The following is an 18,355-nucleotide window of genomic DNA, read 5'->3' as shown; positions in this document are numbered from 1 at the left end:
ACCACATATGAGGAAGAGAGTTCGGATGAGAGGATAGAAGTTTGTCCATGTATTCGGATAGTGAGGTTTAAATGGAGTCATCACTGTTTGCTGGACGGTAAAACACCTATAAGCATGAGGTGGGAGTGGAGGGGAAGCCATAGCCAGAGGTATTCCTGTGGGTGTGGGGGAGTGAGGGCAGTGCATGGCAAGTGAGGAATTGAGTCTTTGATGAAGAGAGCAACTCCTCCACCAGGACGAGGCTCAGGTCTGTGGTGCTGGAGTAACCAGGGAGAGATACTCGGGAGTCAGAGACATCATGAGGGAGGAAAGTTTCTGTGAGGCAGATTATGTCAGATTTTTCCATACAGGTTGCCACTGACAAACCAGTCAAGTTTGTGCGAAGGTCCCATATATTTGAGGTCCATACTGTTGATGAAGAGAGGGGGGAGGGGAGGGTAGGACAGGACAAGGGAGGATGGGTGGAGGTCAGGAGAGTTGTTGAAAGAGTGTGGGGGATTGCAGAAGAGCATGAGGAGGAGAAAAGGCTCCGTGGTGCTGGGTTGAGGTACAGTGGGGAGTCATAAGAGAGGGGGCAGAAGGCAGTTGACGATTTGAAGAGTGAGAGTGATGAGATGGAGGAGAGAGGGCAGGGGAAGGAGGCAGCTTTGTGAATGAGAGGGGGGGCAACTTTGAGAATGGTGAGTGAGGGGGGGGGGGTGAATGGTGTGAGGGGGAAAGAGTGTGACGGTTGCTTTGAGAGGTAGGGGTGAGATGGGTGAATTGGCACTGAAGTTGGAAAAAAAATGATGAATGAAAGAAAGTGAACATTCATAGCAAACTTGGTTTTTAAAAAATATATATTTAGTTCAGAAATATGATTAAAGACATTTCTTGAGGGATGCAATGAAGGTGAATTGAGAAAATGGAGAGAAGAAACTAACAGTTGTATTTTTATATTTATTTATTTGTTTTTAAACAAGGTATGAATGAAAGGTCGAATTGAGAGCAGTCTGTTGAAATGGAAGAAGAGTGGTGAATTATGAGACAGTAATGAGAACCACACGTGTGAACGAGGAAGATGAAGGATTATAAGAGATCGTTTTTTTGTTATTATTTTTGATAGAGATTGCATAAGATTAGGTAAAGGAAAAGTTGAAGAAAAGATCGTGAGGTGAATGGTGAATTTGGATCGGTAAACACAGAGGGTGGAAACAGATCGTGTGGTTACGGGAGGTGTATAGTTAAAGGTGAAATTTTTTTTTTTTTTTTTTTTTTTTTTAAATCAGGAATGCATAAGAATCAGAAAAAGAAGGTTGAAGTAAATTGTATATGGTATATGGTGAAATTCACCATAGGTGTATGGTGAATTTGGAACGGTAAACGCAGAGTGAAACTGATGGATCAATTAAAAGTACCAGGAAGTGGGTAAAGACGCATTCGTCTGGATGTCAAACACCATTTTTCAAGATGACCTTGCATTTGGGTCCTCACAATGTTTTTCTGCATTTTTGTGATCACCAGACCATCTGAATGAATATTCTGATTGATGCCACTCTGGCACCCTTGAGCATTTTTGTAGAAACTCATTAATATGCAAATTAGCGGTGGCCATTGTCAAAATTACAATTTTTCTTAATATCTCCAAAAGTAAGCATCCAAATAGCCTGGTTGAGGTGTCTGCACCCATGTTTTTAGGGGCACTGGTCATGATAAACCCACTTAAAATGTAATAACATTGAAATTTAGCTCATTAATATGCAAATTAGCAGTCGCCATTATTGAAAATGTGGATAAATAGACATGTCGATAGAAAAATAAACCAATGTCACCGCAGGGTGACCCGTATCTTGCCAAAAGGTGACCACGTGTGACTTCTTTAAGGTCACACTGAGGTGAACGGAGCTGCTATCCACCAGGAGCGACTCCTTGAGGAATATCTGCCTACGAGAGAATATCTGCCATAATATCTGCCTCTGAGAATCGTTCTACAGAGTAACCATGAAAAATATGCGTTTGCCTCATAACGTCACCAAATGACGTCATAATGTCTCAAGCTTGACATATCGAGAAAGCACTCAGAGGTGTTCAATTTGAGGTACTACACGATATGGTTCCTAAAACTTGAAAATTTGACCTTGGGGTCAAATATGTTTGACCTAAGGTGCTAACCATGAAGGTCAAGGCCAATCGCCACCAAAAATTAATCAGCTGAGCGCCAGACCATGAACTATATTCCCATGAAGTTTGAAGGCGATCCGATCAAAATTACTCAAAAAAATAAGGGTTTCGTCGACTCCCCTGATTTGTGACCTTGACCTTTGACCTTGACCTTCAAAATTTTATGCGCTGAAAGGGACCTCTATAGGCCTCTGATATGCGAAGTTACCAAAATTTCCAATGATAACTGTGCTCTGCAGAATTTTTTATATGTGATTACAGACAAAAAAAAAAAACATACAAGCTGACTAACATATCTTGCAAAAACTTCGTTTTGGCAAGATAAAAAAACACTTCAGTCTTTGTGAACATAGATCACTTTATTATTCATACAGATTCAACAATTCGACAGTATGCAATGAAAGCAGCTAACAACATGAACAAAAGAAGACATTCCTGTGTAAATCAAATGTTTATATTTATTTATATATATATACATATATATATATATATATATATATATATATATATATATATATATATATATATATATATATATATATATATATATATATATATATATATATATATATATATATATATATATATATATATATATATATATATATATATATATATATATATATATATATATAACAGTTTTGTAAACCTTGTGAAGGCGACTTCAGTGCTTGGTGTCTCATTCAGTCATCATCATCAAGGGCAAATGCATCAGCTGTCTTGGTGCGCTCATTCCTGCAGCCAGTATCTCCATGGCACGTACAGAAAACTGTACTGGGTAAATCGCTCAGGATAAACCCATTTAACATTAACGGCCACTCAATACAGCTGTTGGTCGTTTGTGAAGATGGTTACGGTTTGTCCACACTCTGCGATCAAGCGTTTTCCCTCCATTGCTGTAAACATCGTGCCCGGATCAGCTGGATCCATACCTATGAGTGGTGTATCAATGACCCTCGTTGCAGGTTGGATGGATCGTCTTTGCTCTCTGCAGAGCTTCGTATTAAAGCCAACAAACTCTGTGTTCTGATCAGAAGTGATTTGCTTCAGAAAAGAGAAATCCATATCTTGAACTCTCCTAAGTTGTATCGCTTGATGAGCCAATACGTGGAGAGGTAACACCACATGTGTGGCTTCTTCAACTGGCATCGCTGATTTCTCGGGTCTCTTGTACCTTTGAACCGAAATGTCTTCTGTCACAGGTGTCTTCATTTCATCACGGGTCAATCGTCTGATTGCTTCATCTTCAGATGTGGAAGATATCTCCTGATATTTTATGGTAGTAGTACTGCAAGAGAATGTGTTGAAACAAGTCCATTCTGGGATGAGATATTTGTGTTGAAGTTTTCAGCAACAACCTGAACGAGGCCACATTCAGCAATGGCTGTTCCCCTTATGCTGGAGTGAGCAGTTGCAGCCTTTGCTGCTGATCCCTTGAAACGCTGAAACTCATCCGAGGAACAGGTCACACGATAGTTGTACAACTGCTCAATGAGGCTTTTACGACTGACTGGAACTCCCAGTGCTATTTGGAATGTAGTTGGTCGATTGGTGATCATATTCGTTGTTTCCTATCAGAGCTCCTGGAAGTGTGCAGTCCAGTTTTGCTGATATTTTGGAGAGTAGCAATTGAAGGGTTGAACTCACTGCTTCATTAGCAATATCTATATTAATTCTCGTCTGCTCGGAACTGGGGTCAGACGACAACTGCTTAGATTCCTGTGCAACCTTCTTGGCAATTCGTTCTATGGAAACATCAATGGCGTCATCTTCATCTGATGCGACGAAGTTGATCACAGTCGACACTCTGCTGCGAAACAAGATTAAACCAGCGACACCTTCACCAGACAGAACCAGAAGCTCAGAGCCAAGTGTATCCAACAATTTGGATAACAGGGTTTGTTGAGAGTATAGCTTTCCTCCATGATCCTTGTACATATTGTAGACGTCTACTGAATTCCAGATGCGCAACATGTCGTTTTTCATCGATAGGATGGTAGAACTGACAGCTGGCTCAATGTCCTGAGTTTCTCTGCCACTGTGTGCTGCTGCTGCAACAGAACGGGGTGCCATGAAGAACTTTCTGCAGTCATCGTGATATCTCGCATCAGCAGCATGAAGATAGCTGATTGCGCCCATTAATCGTATCTTGACTTGGCGTCCTTCATCCTGGTGGGAATCGATAACATCTAGAATAGTTTAGATCACAGAATAGAATAGATAACATGAAAGTTGTCCGATCAACACTATCTGCAGTCCTCCAAAGGAGAACTCTCCGCCAACGATTAGGATTCTTCTTCTCAAAGTCCATGATTCACTTTTCTCCGCAAAAAATGCAATGTTCTTTCAAGTCAAATACTGTCGTCTTTGAATGGCGGCTTCTTTTGCTTGTTGAAGCCTCTTCCAAACGGACATTACTCATTCGTTTAAAGTGTCTTTCTATGTGTGAGCGTGATGTGTACGTTGACAGTCTCTATGGCATTTGAGCTCGATAGATTTGTCTGCCTGTAATCTCTGTTCAAGCTCTTCATGTATACCATCTTGTCTTGCTTTGCTTGATCGGATGATACGTCGCACTCTGTCTGGACCGACTGTTACCAGAGGTTTTCCAGCTTTAGTTGCATCGCAGGGACTGAAGAAACAGTCTCCCATGGTGATGGAGCCCTCAACCTGTAACAATAGAGGTAATTATAAACATCAGTAAACATTTAATTTCTTTGTTCATATTTTTAAAAATTCTCAGGAAACTGGTTCCACCCTGTGTACTTTTAAAAATCAATGGAATACACAGTTGCTTTCAGACAGATAATGTTAAATAATAATATAAAAAACTTGCTTGCAAATAATATTGATCATTCTACTGTATCAGAAGACATTACTCTTACTTAAAACTCAGTTCTCCATGTTTCTTTCATTACATTACAAGCCTCAACTTACTTGATAAGAAACAGTTCATGCTGTTGATCTTCTGAGGTCAGCCATTTCTTCACAACTGTACTGGAGATAAACAGCTCTGCGCAAGTTATTTTCAAACAGTTTTGTTGTATAACTGTACTGCAAAAACGCCAATCGTGGACAAATTCAGGGGGTAGGGTTATGCTAATTTGCATATTAATGAGCTAAATTTCAATGTTATCAAATTGTAAGTGGGTTTATCATGACTAGTGACCCTAAAAACATGGATTTGGACACCTCAATCAGGCTGTTTGGATGCTTATTTCTGGATATACAGTTATGCGCCGCTTAACGACGTTCCAGGCAACGATGGATTGCATATATGACCGATCTGCCAGCTCTGAAAAAAAAATGTAACTGTGAAATTCCTATCGCCGAGTGATGTAGCCGACGTAGCGCTGCTAGTCGTATAAAAATAGCACGTACAATTATGTACACTGTACAGTACATAATACCTCATAATAAACGACAGTGTGGCCCTGTTATAATGCGATCGTTGAGGTCCATAAAATGTCATCACGAAAAAATCAGGGTCGTGCTAAATCGGGATTCAAGGAAATCGGCTTTCAAACTGAACCAATGTTTCCACGTTAACCTTCTCGCAAGTAAATTACCTTTGAATTGAAGAATTCCGTGAATAAATCGTTGTTGTTACAGTCGACATTAAAGCACAAATTTATTTTTGTGAAGCTTTTTATGTTGTCAAAACAATCGCACTGTTCTGAAAATAAATCGCACAATTGACAGGTGCTCATTTCTTCATATATAAATTATAACATCGATGCAATGATTACGTATTTATAAAATCCAAACGCTAATTATTCACCTTTCTATAATCGATGCGAGAGGAGATTGTATGCTGCTGCTAACAACACTGATGGCCGTCATGAACAGCACGAAGGTAAATCTAACGTGTCTTCCGTCTCTCTTGGATGTGTGTTACAATTGCCGACAGTATTCAGTACAGTAACATTCTGTACAGGTTTGTATCTGAGGAGCAATAGGCTACACCATAAAGCCTAGGTGTCTTGGTTTGTGTAAGTACGATGTTCGAAAACGAAAAAATAAAATGATGATCGCACAACGACGACGTCGCTTAATGACTCATTTCTCAGAACGTAACCCTGTCGTTAAGTGGCGCATGACTGTATTAAGAAAAATAGTAATTTTGACAATGACCACCGCTAATTTGCATATTCATGGATTTCTACGAAAATGCACAAGGGTGCCAGAGTGGCATCAATTGGAATATTCATTCAGATGGTCTGGTGATCACAAAAATGCAGAAAAACATTGTGCGGACCCTAATGCACGCTTTTCTAGCCAACACTTGGACTACTGTCACCATAGCCTGGTGTTGGCTTTCCTGGTTACGGTGGCGGCTTCGGGTCCTGAGTTCAAGCCCCGTTTGGCCGCTGAATGAAATACACCAGGAAGTTGACTCAGCATGTCATCCTTCTTAGGTCGGCAAAATGAGCACCAGTGTACTGGTAAGGGGGACACTGCATCAGCAGCATAGCCGCGTCCCAACCAATGATGCAACCAGCAGCCACAGGCTGCATTCGAAAGAGAGAGACTGACCATTCCTGGCTTACGACACCATGCCTGTGGTGCGGGACGAACAGCAGAAAGAAGCCATTTGTCAGAATTACCGAGTGAAAATGTGAAGTCATGTCAACAACAATTATCACCTCAATGTTCAGCCCGATATGGAAAAGAGCCATTTAGCGTCCATAGAGCTGCTGAACGGGGTGTCAAATGTCTGGAAAAAGGTGGGTGTCGCTGAAAAGCAGGTGTCAACGTCGATGGAAAAAGGTGGGTGTCGGCATCGATGAAAAGCTGGTGTCAACGTCTATGGAAAGACTGGTGACGGTGAAAAGCTGGTGTTGAGCCTCCGTTAGGCTTATGGCTATCCCACGTGCATGAATGTGACTGTCGTAAAGAGAAAAAGGAGCTTTCCATTAGAGAGGGAATCTATTCTTTACCCTTCTCAACGCATCACATTTAGAATCCCACCAGATGTGGGGATAGGTCTATACTGGACATGCATTGAGGGAAATAACTATCTGAGGACCTGGATGTTTGTATGCATTCGTCGGATCGGATTCTGAAATCCATATATATATATATATATATATATATATATATATATATATATATATATATATATATATATATATATATATATATATATATATATATATATATATATATATATATATATATATATATATATATATATATATATATATATATATATATATATATATATATATATATATATATATATATATATATATATATATATATATATATATATATATATATATATATATATATATATATATATATATATATATATATGAATTTATTTGTAATTGTATGGGAAGAGAAATGTGAATAAGTAACACTTTGTAGCTAAAGAAAATTTGGAAATTCTAATACCTTCTGCCAACACCACCAGGTGGCACTACACGGAAGGCATTTACATGCAGAATTTACGTCCCCCCCCCCAACTCTCCCACATGAGGCCGCAGCGACATAGTCTATGTTAACCCCCACACAAAGTTGTATTTGCACCCCCAGTTTGGAGTTTATACCTTAAAAGATGTGGCCCTGCATAATAAACAGTGATATACAGTGGGGAGAACAAGTATTTGATACACTGCCGATTTTGCAGGTTTTCCCACTTCAAAGCACGTAGAGGTCTGTAGTTTTTATCGTAGGTACACTTCAACTATGAAAGACGGAATCCAAAACAAAAATCCTGAAAATCACATTGTATGATTTTTTAAAATAATTTATTTGCATTTTATTGCATGAAATAAGTATTTGATGCATCAGAAAAACATAACTTAATATTTGGTACAGAAACCTTTGTTTGCAATTAGAGATCAGATGTTTCCTGTAGTTCTTAACCAGGTTTGCACAGACTGCAGCAGGGATTTTGGCCCACTCCTCCATACAGATCTTCTCCAGATCCTTCAGGTTTTGGGGCTGTCGTTGGGCAACAGACTTTCAGCTCCCTCCACAGATTTTCTATTGGGTTCAGGTCTGGAGACTGGCTCGGCCACTCCAGGACCTTGAGATGCTTCTTACGGAGCCACTCCTTAGATGCCCTGGCTGTGTCTTTCGGGTCGTTGTCATGCTGGAAGACCCAGCCACGCCCCATCTTCAATGCTCTTGTTGAGGGAAGGAGGTTGTTGGCCAAGATCTCGCGATACATGGCGCCATCTATCCTTCCCTCAAAACGGTGCAGTTGTCCTGTCCCCTTTGCAGAAAAGCATCCCCAAAGAATGATGTTTCCACCACCATGCTTCACGGTTGGGATGGTGTTCTTGGGGTTGTACTCATCCTTCTTCTTCCTCCAAACACGGCGAGTGGAGTTTCAACCAAAAAGCTCTATTTTGGTCTCATCAGACCACATGACCTTCTCCCATTCCTCCTCTGGATCATCCAGATGGTCATTGGCAAACTTCAGACAGGCCTGGACATGCGCTGGCTTGAGCAGAGGGACCTTGCGTGTGCTGCAGGATTTTAATCCATGACGGCGTAGTGTATTAATTATGGTTATCTTTGATGCTGTGGTCCCAGCTCTCTTCAGGTCATTGACCAGGTCCTGCTGTGTAGTTCTGGGCTGAACCCTCACCTCTCATGATCATTGAGGCTCCACGAGGTGAGATCTTGCATAGAGCCCCAGACTGAGGGAGAATGACTTATCTTGAACTTCTTCCATTTTCTAATTGCGTCAACAGTTGTTGCCTTCTCACGAAGCTGCTTGCCTATTGTCCTGTAGCCCATCCCAGCTTTGTTTCAAGCCTACAATTTTGTCCCTGATGTCCTTAGACAGCTCTCTGGTCTTGCCCATTGTGGAGAGGTTGGAGTCTGATTGAGTGTGGACAGCTGTCTTTTATGCAGATAATGAGTTCAAACTGGTGCAGTTAATATAGGTAATGAGTGGAGAATGGGAGGGCTTCAAGACAAAACCAACAGGTCTGTGAGAGCCGGAATTCTTACTGGTTGGTCGGTGATCAAATACTTATTTCATGCAATAAAATGCAAATTAATTATTTAAAAATCATACAATGTGATTTTCAGGATTTTTGTTTAAGATTCCGTCTTTCACAGTTGAAGTGTACCTATGATAAAAATTACAGACCTCTACGTGCTTTTTAAGTGGGAAAACCTGCAAAATCGGCAGTGTATCAAATACTTGTTCTCCCCACTGTATATGCACATACAGTAGACTAGGCGTAAGTCGTCACCATCGGGACCGCGAAAAAAGTGACTACTTAGAAATGTGATGACTTGCGCGTATGCGAACATTCATGATGACTGGGGTGAAGGATGAAGTTGCGCGTGGCCTGGACACGTATGTGTGAGAGCCGGCTATTGTACCAAAAGGAAAACGCAATCCTCGGGGCATAGGTGGGGGTTCATTGGTGAGTTGGAAAGTGATCAAGCAAGATGGAATTCATGAATCAGTTTATCAAAAGTTAAGATAATGAACACCTCGTATACCATTGGTGATGGTATGGTGACAAATTGTATGACAGTCATCGTGGTGATGATTACCACTCGATGCCTATGTGTAAGTGAGTGCGGTAATGTACAAAACAAGCCAATATAAAACCATGATCGGACTTCAACACTAAGCTCGATCGATCCTTTACTCCTTCGCGAAGTAATCTGTTATGTTTGACTCTCAAACTCTTGGGCATCTTGTGCATGAGAAAGGACTTAAACCAGTCATTGTATTCCATGATGTTGTCTGGGCAATCCTCCACCGAAAGACAGTATCGGCCGAATATTTGGCTGAGCCGACATTTTCCGAAACCAGATGATGAGCGCGTCATCGACATCTTCAAAGGACACACATTTCATGCGTTTCACACTTGCCACCGGCCTCGCGATCTTCTCCACTTGTCCAAATATCTTGCCCTTATTCTTCAAGATATCGTTCAATGTCTGCCGTTTGATGTCCAACTTCTCGGCTATGGCTGTTTTCTTCATCAGTGGGTTTGCCTCGCAAAACTGGATAATGTCGTATTTTTCTTGGTTGGTTTTAGTTGTAAGCTTACGCTTAGTCGCCATTGTCCTGCCTGCAGTGCGATCAACGTGTGTACGCAGTTATAAATAGCCTATCACTGGCGGTGTAAACCAATGAGCGAGCATCACGATTCCATGAAATCGGGCTTCTCACGAGGCAGCAGTTCCGTGTGACGAGTTAGGAGTGGTAATTTACTTGAGTTTCCATTACGCGGGAACGGACAACATCTGACGACTTAGACGAAGTGACGACTTAGAGATGACTACTTACAGAGGGATGACCCTTTATTCAAAGGGATTTAACATGAGATAAATTCGGGACTTTTTGATGCTGCCAACTTAGGCGAAGTGACGAGTTACATGCTGCCGACTTACGCCTAGTCCACTGTATATATATATATATATATATATATATATATATATATATATATATATATATATATATATATATATATATATATATATATATATATATATATATATATATATATATATATATATATATGCTTCAATTGGGCATTGTCTGCTTCTACCCACCCCCTCCCGCCATGGAGCTCTAGTTTGTTGTGCAGCCTTTTCACCGTTCGGCTAGCAGCTTTTGGTTTCGGCTCGTAGCTTCTGGTTTCCTGCAGCTGGGAATCACGTACCGCTGAAGAGATTATAGCACATTTCGACAGATTACGAAGGGGTTGATTGAAAGGATTAGTGTGGAAGATTACAGAATGGAAGAGTGATGCTGAACTCTGTTTGGACATATCCCCATGTGTTGTGAATCTTATAAACAAAGCGAATATCGTTCACTTTATCCTGAACATTTAATAATGATATTAATATGCTATGTTACTTTTAACCCCATCATATTCCCACAACACCATGTTACATTTTTATTCACGTTCTATTACTTTGCCCCATCCCAATTATTTATTAAACCTGGTGCTTGTGTATTTCTGTGTATGTTGAGCCAAGGGATCATCTTTCAGTGTAATCAAATTCCCAGTAGAATTGTACATGCATGCTAAAACTGCCACACAACTAAATTAATACTGCCACTGCACACAATGAATTCGTCTCTTATTTAGTTACGCCTCCGCTCAGCATCTTGGGGATTCGTCTTCAGCAGGCTCATGTTGCCCATTGGGGAGACCAAGTAAGTTACAATATAATTGCCCACAAACACTTTATTGAACACTTTTTTTTTAATGAAATTTTAGGGGTGGGGAAGATGAAGACAGTTGTCTGAGTAATGACCAAACACTGACAGCGCTTTCACCTTTTGATGAGACCCTCATACATCACTATCACCAATCCATACCAAAGCTACGTACCAGTCTTGCCAGTATTCATGTACCCCTCTGGCCTTGAAAATTGCTCTCAAGTGTTGGATTTGTTTAGTAAAGTCTGCTGTATTCAGCTTAGGTTAAGTGTAAATGCCACAATCTGATTTGGGATAATGATAAGGTTGGAATTCAGGTGTGTGTGCACGTGCGCGCGTGCATGCCATAAATTATATATCTATGTATATGTATATATATATATATATATATATATATATATATATATATATATATATATATATATATATATATATATATTACTGTACAAATGCTTGTTTAATGGGGAAATGCACCACAAAAGTGAAACTAACCCAGTGGTAAAATATAAGGGTGCCCTATAGATCGATAATAATTCAAATTTCTGTGAAAGTCTATTTGATAAAGGTTTTATTGATGCGAATTGCACGAAACCAATAAAATTGGCAAATTGGTATGTGAATGTGTGAAATTTGTTTTCATCAGCTTGTTCCCTTGCTCAAAAGTCTGAGTGGGTTCAGAATGGCACCAAATAAACAACTTTCAACAACAGCATCTGAAGATCCAAACTCTACGAGAAGGGCACACAACGAAGAATATTGCAGAAATGCTGAAGATCTCTTACAATGGTGTGAGGCACACTTTGCAACACCTAAAATAAACTGGCTTGGTACAAGACAATAAATCGTCAAGACCCATAAATAACATCCTTAAGACAAGATAAGCATTTTAAGTTGCTCAGCTTATGCGACAATAAAATCAAGGCAGCTGCTGACATTAAATGAGAGAATTAAATATTGTAATATCCTGAACATTAACATCTTCTCCAGCACTGCATGCAGGAGGCTGATTTCAGCAAGTTTTCATGGCAGAGTTGCAGTTAAGAACAATGCTGAGACCACCGAATAAAGTGAAAAGACTGACATTTGCAAGGCAACGCCAAGATTGGATGACGGAACAGTGGAATAGGGTACTCTGGGCTGATTAATCGAAGCTTTAACTTTTTGGATCTAAGATGCCAGTTCGTACACCGAAGACCAGACGTACAACGATACAATGCGCAATGTTTGCAGCCAACTGTTAAACATGGGGGAGGGTCTGTGACTCGGGTTACATCTCAACTTTTGGTGAAGGAAAACTTAAAATCAATGGGATGCTAACAAAAGAAGTACGAGCAGATACTGCAGCACCATGCAGTTCCTCATGGAAATCATTTAATCAGAAGAGGATTCCTTTTCCAACAAGATAATGATCCAAAACACACTTCCCATGTCGTAAAATAATATTTGGAGAACAAGGTTGCATACAGCAGGTGTGCTCCAAGTGTTCGAATGACCACCCCAGAGTCCGGTCAGGAGTTCCATCGAGGCCGTATGGGATTACAGAGAAAGAATAACTAGAAGGGCACTTGGTAGAGCACATACCTCCCCCACTTAATGCCTGATCCATGAGAACGTATTGGGCCCAATACATTTTTGTAATATCTTGCTATATATCGTTTTTGGTCCTATGTCTCAATGGTGAAGAATCACTTTAAAATTAAACAATCCTCGTATCCAGATTTCTGCACACAGACAGACAAACAGATGGGGGGGGGGGGAACTTAACCACCACCAAAAGTGAAGGTGGAGGTAAAAAGAGGAACCCAACTAACTTTACATAACTGTGGAATGTACTACAGGATATTTGGCACAACACTCCTGTCAGAGTGCTTCATTCGTATGTAGGAAGCATGGATAAAAGAGTGATGGTACTCAAGAAGGCAAAGGGTGGAGACACAATGTATTGACTGATACTATAAAATAACTGTTCTTGTTATTTCCTTGAGCAGTTTTTCAGGTGCATTTATGAAGGCTCTTAATTTACAATAATAAACACGTATGACTTATTACTGATAATTGTTGAATTTACCCTGAAGTATGAATATCATTGGAGGAACCCAAACTTTTTCATATTATTACAGTGCCTTAGTGCTAACCCGTAGAATGCTGATTCGTTATCGCGCTCTTTGACCTGGAGTGTGTATGTATGTATATGTATATGTATATGTATATATATATATATACATAATATACATAATATACATATATACATATATATATATATATATAATATTGGTTTTTAATTTAAAAAAAAAAAAAAATCCATTACGCACAACACTCGCTACTATTGTTTGTATGCACACGCTGTGAGCCAATCAAGTGGAAGTGGGTCACGTGTTCGACTTGGCTTCGTCAACTATTACAACAATGCAGGCAAGATAAAAGCTTCTCCCCAGTCCACCACTTCGTAAACTAAAACGAAGTTGGCTTGTTCAAGGAGATATTTGTCAGAGAAGATGACGAGCCAGTTAAGTTTGGTTCGATAGGTTTAAGTGCCACAGTAGCTTGCACAGCATCCGTATCGGTGGCGATGCTACGCGGGCCAATGACCAGGCAACCCTTTAATTCCACGAGCTGTTGTTTACCATCTGTATTACAGTATTTATAGATAAATACGTTTACCATCTGTATTATCTCACCTGGAACGTAGTTCCGGAGAGTTTATGGGATGGTCCGTCCGTCCATCCACAAACATTTGCAACTTATTCTCTGAAACTACACATCATTTCGATGAAACTTGACCACAACCTTCATCACCCGGTTTATTCCAAAGTTTATTCATGGCATTAAAAAAAAAAAAATCGGGCCCAAAGGGAGTCTACAGGGGGTTGCCCCCCCCCCCCAAAATAGGTATTTGCCTTCTTCTCAGAAACTACACATGCATTTCCGATGAAACTTGACCACAACCTTCACCACCCGAAATATACCAAAGCTTGTTAATGGCATTAAAAATAAAAATCCATAGGTTTTTTTTCTTTCTTCTCCATTACATATTCTGTGGGTCATCCACACCTTCCAGTGGTTCCCTGTGTTTTTTGTTAATTTTTCTTAAATCCAGCCACTACTAGGTGAGCGCCCAGGGGTATTGCCCCTATTTTTATCCCCCGCCGCGTGGCGGAAGGGGGATATTGTTGTTTATTATTATTGCGCTATTACCGATACTGCAATAAGGCCCTCATATACCGCTCATTTGTAAGAAATAAGTCTGGAATGTATCTTCATATAAACAATGGTATAATGACCCCTTTAAGCACATTTTTGATTTGGGCTCTCTTCTCCAGGAACATATCCTGAGCACTTGTTGTTGTGTCTGGTTTTTCACTGGCATTGTTAGTTATCATGTTTCTTGGATATTGGTTTTGATTGGCTGTTTTAATTGCTGGGTTTGGTTGCAGCCCTGTGATTGCTGTTTGGTTTCTTCCTTTGTCGTTTTGTTACCTACCAGGCTTTCCAGTATCCATGCTTTCTTGGGGGTGTAGCTTAGCCATCAGTATGCACAGTGGGCAGTCTCAACTCGCAGTTATGTGACCATTTTTACCTTTGACACTGAAGGTAGATTGAGGTTATGTTTTTACCCATGTTTGTTTGTCTGTCTCTGTTTGTGAACAGAATATCTCAATATTTTATGGACAGTTTGGGTGTGTGACAATGACATTGGATTTTGGTAAAGATCCAGACCCATATACTAGAATTTTTTAAAGTGATTCTTCACCATTGAGAGATGGGGCCAAAATGATATAAAGTACGATATTTTAAAAAGTTGGAGACTAGTTATGACAAAACTGGGTGGATGAGTTTAAGTGATGAGAGCAAGCCAATTTGATTCTAGTTCAGGTCTGGATCTCGATCCGGTCTATCAGTGGGATACAAAACGTAATATAAACTGTTCAGCCTGAGGGAGGTATGTGCTCTACCCAATGCTGTTCTAGTTACCTTCGCAAACTTTGTTGCGAAGGTTATGTTTTGATCGCTGTGTATTTATTTATGAATATGTGTGTTTGTTTGTTATCTTGCCAAAACGAAGTTTTTGCAAGATATGTTAGTCAGCTTGAATGTTTTTTTTTTTTTGTTTTTTTTTGTTTGTTTGTTTGTTTGTCTGTAATCACGTATAAAAAATTCTGCAGAGCACAGTTATCATTGGAAATTTTTGTAACTTCATATATCAGAGGCCTATAGAGGTCCCTTTCAGTGCACAAAATTTTTAAGGTCAAGGTCACTTTGTCGCAAATCAGGGGAGTCGACGAAACCCTTATTTTTTGAGTAATTTTGATCGGATCGTCTTCAAACTTCATGGGAATATAGTTCATGGTCTGGCGCTCAGCTGATTAATTTTTGGTGGCGATTGGCCTTGACCTTCATGGTTAGCGTCTGAGGTCAAACATATTTGACCCCAAGGTCAAATTTTCAAGTTTTAGGAACCATATCGTGTAGTACCTCAAATTGAACACCTCGATGAGTGCTTTCTAGATATGTCAAGCTTGAGACATTATGACGTCATTTGGTGACGTTATGAGGCAAACGCATATTTTTCATGGTTACTCTGTAGAACGATTCTCATCGGAATCTCTCGTAGGCAGATATTCCTCAAGGAGTCGCTCCTGGTGGATAGCAGCTCTGTTCACCTCAGTGTGACCTTTAAGAAGTCACACGTGGTCACCTTTTGGCAAGATACGGGTCACCCTGCGGGTGACATTGTTTTTATTTTTTGTTTGTTATTCGCATAACTCCAAAAGAATTGAACTGAATCGCAGCAAATTTGGTGGGATGATTGCTTATTATCCGAGGACCATTTGATTAGATTTTGGGAGCGATCGGGTCAAAGGTCAAGGTCATGAAAAGGTCAAAATCGTCTTTTTACCACAGCGCGGTCAATTTGTATCCAATTTGCATGCATCTAATGCCAAAATGTTCAGAATTCAATGCCCCATCTTGTGATATGTGACATGACACAATGACGTAATAACCCTTATTAGCGGTTGGGAGTCAAAGGTCAGGGGGGGTCACGACATTGCAAAATGTGCGGTTTTAGTCATAACACGGTCAATTCTTATCCGATTTGCATGAAACCAACACCAAAATGTTGACTTCGTCCCCCACACTCCAATACCAATTACAAAATTAAGAGTACAAAGGTCAAGGTCGAGGTCATAAAAAGGTCAAAATCATCATTTTGCCATGGTGCGGTCGATTTTTATCCAATTTGCATGCAACCAATGCCAAAATGTTGTGAATTCAATGCGAAATCTTGTGATGTACGATATGACACAATGACGTCATTACCTTTGTTAGCAGTTTGGGTCAAAGGTCAGGGGGGGTCAATGACCTTTATTATCATAATGTGGTCAATTCTTATACAATTTGCATGTAAGTAGATTCAAAATGTTTAGAATTCAATTCCCTATCCTGTGATGTGTAATATTTGATTTCTTATAATGTGACCAGTTGTCATCAGATTGACTTGACACCGACACCCAAAAAGGTCAGGGAGTTCATGCAGAAATTGTACAATGTACGTGAATCGGTGTCAAGCAGCAGGAAATTTAATGTTTTTAAGCCATCATAACACATATGAGATGGCAGATGTGGTATGGGATTAAATACCCTCACAATCAACGGTTTCTGGGGGGGGGGGTTTCTGGAAGTGCCCCTTCTAGTTCATTCCTGTTATCACACAACCTTAAAGTTTGCATAGTATTTTCATGCCTCTGCGACAGTTTTTGGGTTGCCTGTCCGTCCGTGATAGGTTTTCATTGCCACGATAACTTAAGAATGGCTGAAGGGATCCAAGTCAAACATGGTACAAGTATGTATAATGATGTAGAGTTAAACTGATTAGATTATGGGATCAAGAGGTAAAAGGTCAGAGGTCATGTCAGGTAAAAATGTGATACTTGAACAGCTGACGGTGTTTAACTCAAACGTGGTAAAAGTATGTATAATGATGTAATACTGTGGGTGGAGGTATATCGGTCGACGTCATGACATCCAATTATGTCTATTTATTTATTTCTCCTTACTACCTCCCAACCTAAAGCCTGTTACATTTCATCACTGGGGAAACAAGTCTGGCTGATGGGTTTGACCCCACGGTAGCTCCCAACCGTGATGTCATGGAAAGAGAAAAGCAGCTCCTCGATTCCTTCCAGCCAGTCCTGTGTCGTTTCCTCCACGGACGTGTTCCCCTTCAGCTCTCTGCCCTGTATGCATTACAGGTTCACTGCCACCAACATTGCTTCCCCAAGGGTGAGAAAATGTGGTTGATCGTTATGGAGATGCAGAGTAAATGTTCTGAATATATATATATTTTTAATTTTATGTCCATGTATGTACTAAGTAACTCGATTGGTCTATTTGTCTTTTGCATAGTTTTCTTTGTGCATTTCAATATTCACGTTAAATGGCCAAAATATTTTGATTTGCAGTTGCTTGTTGCCAGAATACTTACCTTTAGACCTCTTCTTGTTAAGAATATCAGTTGGGATTGCTAGCTTGATGCTGTTGTCCATGCATTGAACACACCAAACTAGAATGGTATTTATTTGGTAGAACTTCCTTTCATTCTGTAACATTTCCCTTCAAGACATAAAGAAATGGGGAAGCAGACTATCCCTTTCCCTGAACATCATTGATGAACCAATAGGGTTATTAACTGATGGTTTAGGAACTTGGTAATTCTTAGTAGCAGCTTGGATTACAGTAGCCTATAATCCACATCCATAATATTCCTGCCTTCAGCTGGATTTGAACCAAAATTCTACTTTAGACTACTCTAACTGATTGCGCATCATATCTGGAAATGGAACTCTTGCTGCTGAGCTTTGGAAGGCTCTAAAATGCTCCCGATTATTTTATTGATGCACCTTCATGCATCGTTGTGCTTTCCTTCCATATTTCATTTCTTCTGGATGATTTTAACAATAAGTACATATTTGAGTTATTTAATGTCATCGGCCTTGTGTTATATTTCCTAAGGTGTTATTCAATTATTACCTCCACCAC

At 40.0% G+C, this 18,355-nt stretch overlaps 1 protein-coding gene across 1 annotated transcript in view; it reads left to right on the top strand.

The window, feature by feature from the left end:
- Nucleotides 1–18,355, top strand: part of EIF4G2 (eukaryotic translation initiation factor 4 gamma 2) — a 96,074-nt gene that overhangs the window by 71,734 nt on the left and 5,985 nt on the right. Inside the window, exon 20 of the mRNA XM_085855327.1 lies at nt 17,391–17,599. Coding sequence (XP_085711453.1) covers nt 17,391–17,599 — 209 coding nt within the window. The remainder of the gene's footprint in view (nt 1–17,390; nt 17,600–18,355) is intronic.

Source organism: Eptatretus burgeri, chromosome 14, assembly GCF_056783735.1.
Source record: "Eptatretus burgeri isolate ZD-2024b chromosome 14, Ebu_testis_v1, whole genome shotgun sequence".
NCBI classification, from domain to species: domain Eukaryota; kingdom Metazoa; phylum Chordata; class Myxini; order Myxiniformes; family Myxinidae; genus Eptatretus; species Eptatretus burgeri.
This window is presented reverse-complemented; position numbering and strand designations above follow the sequence as displayed.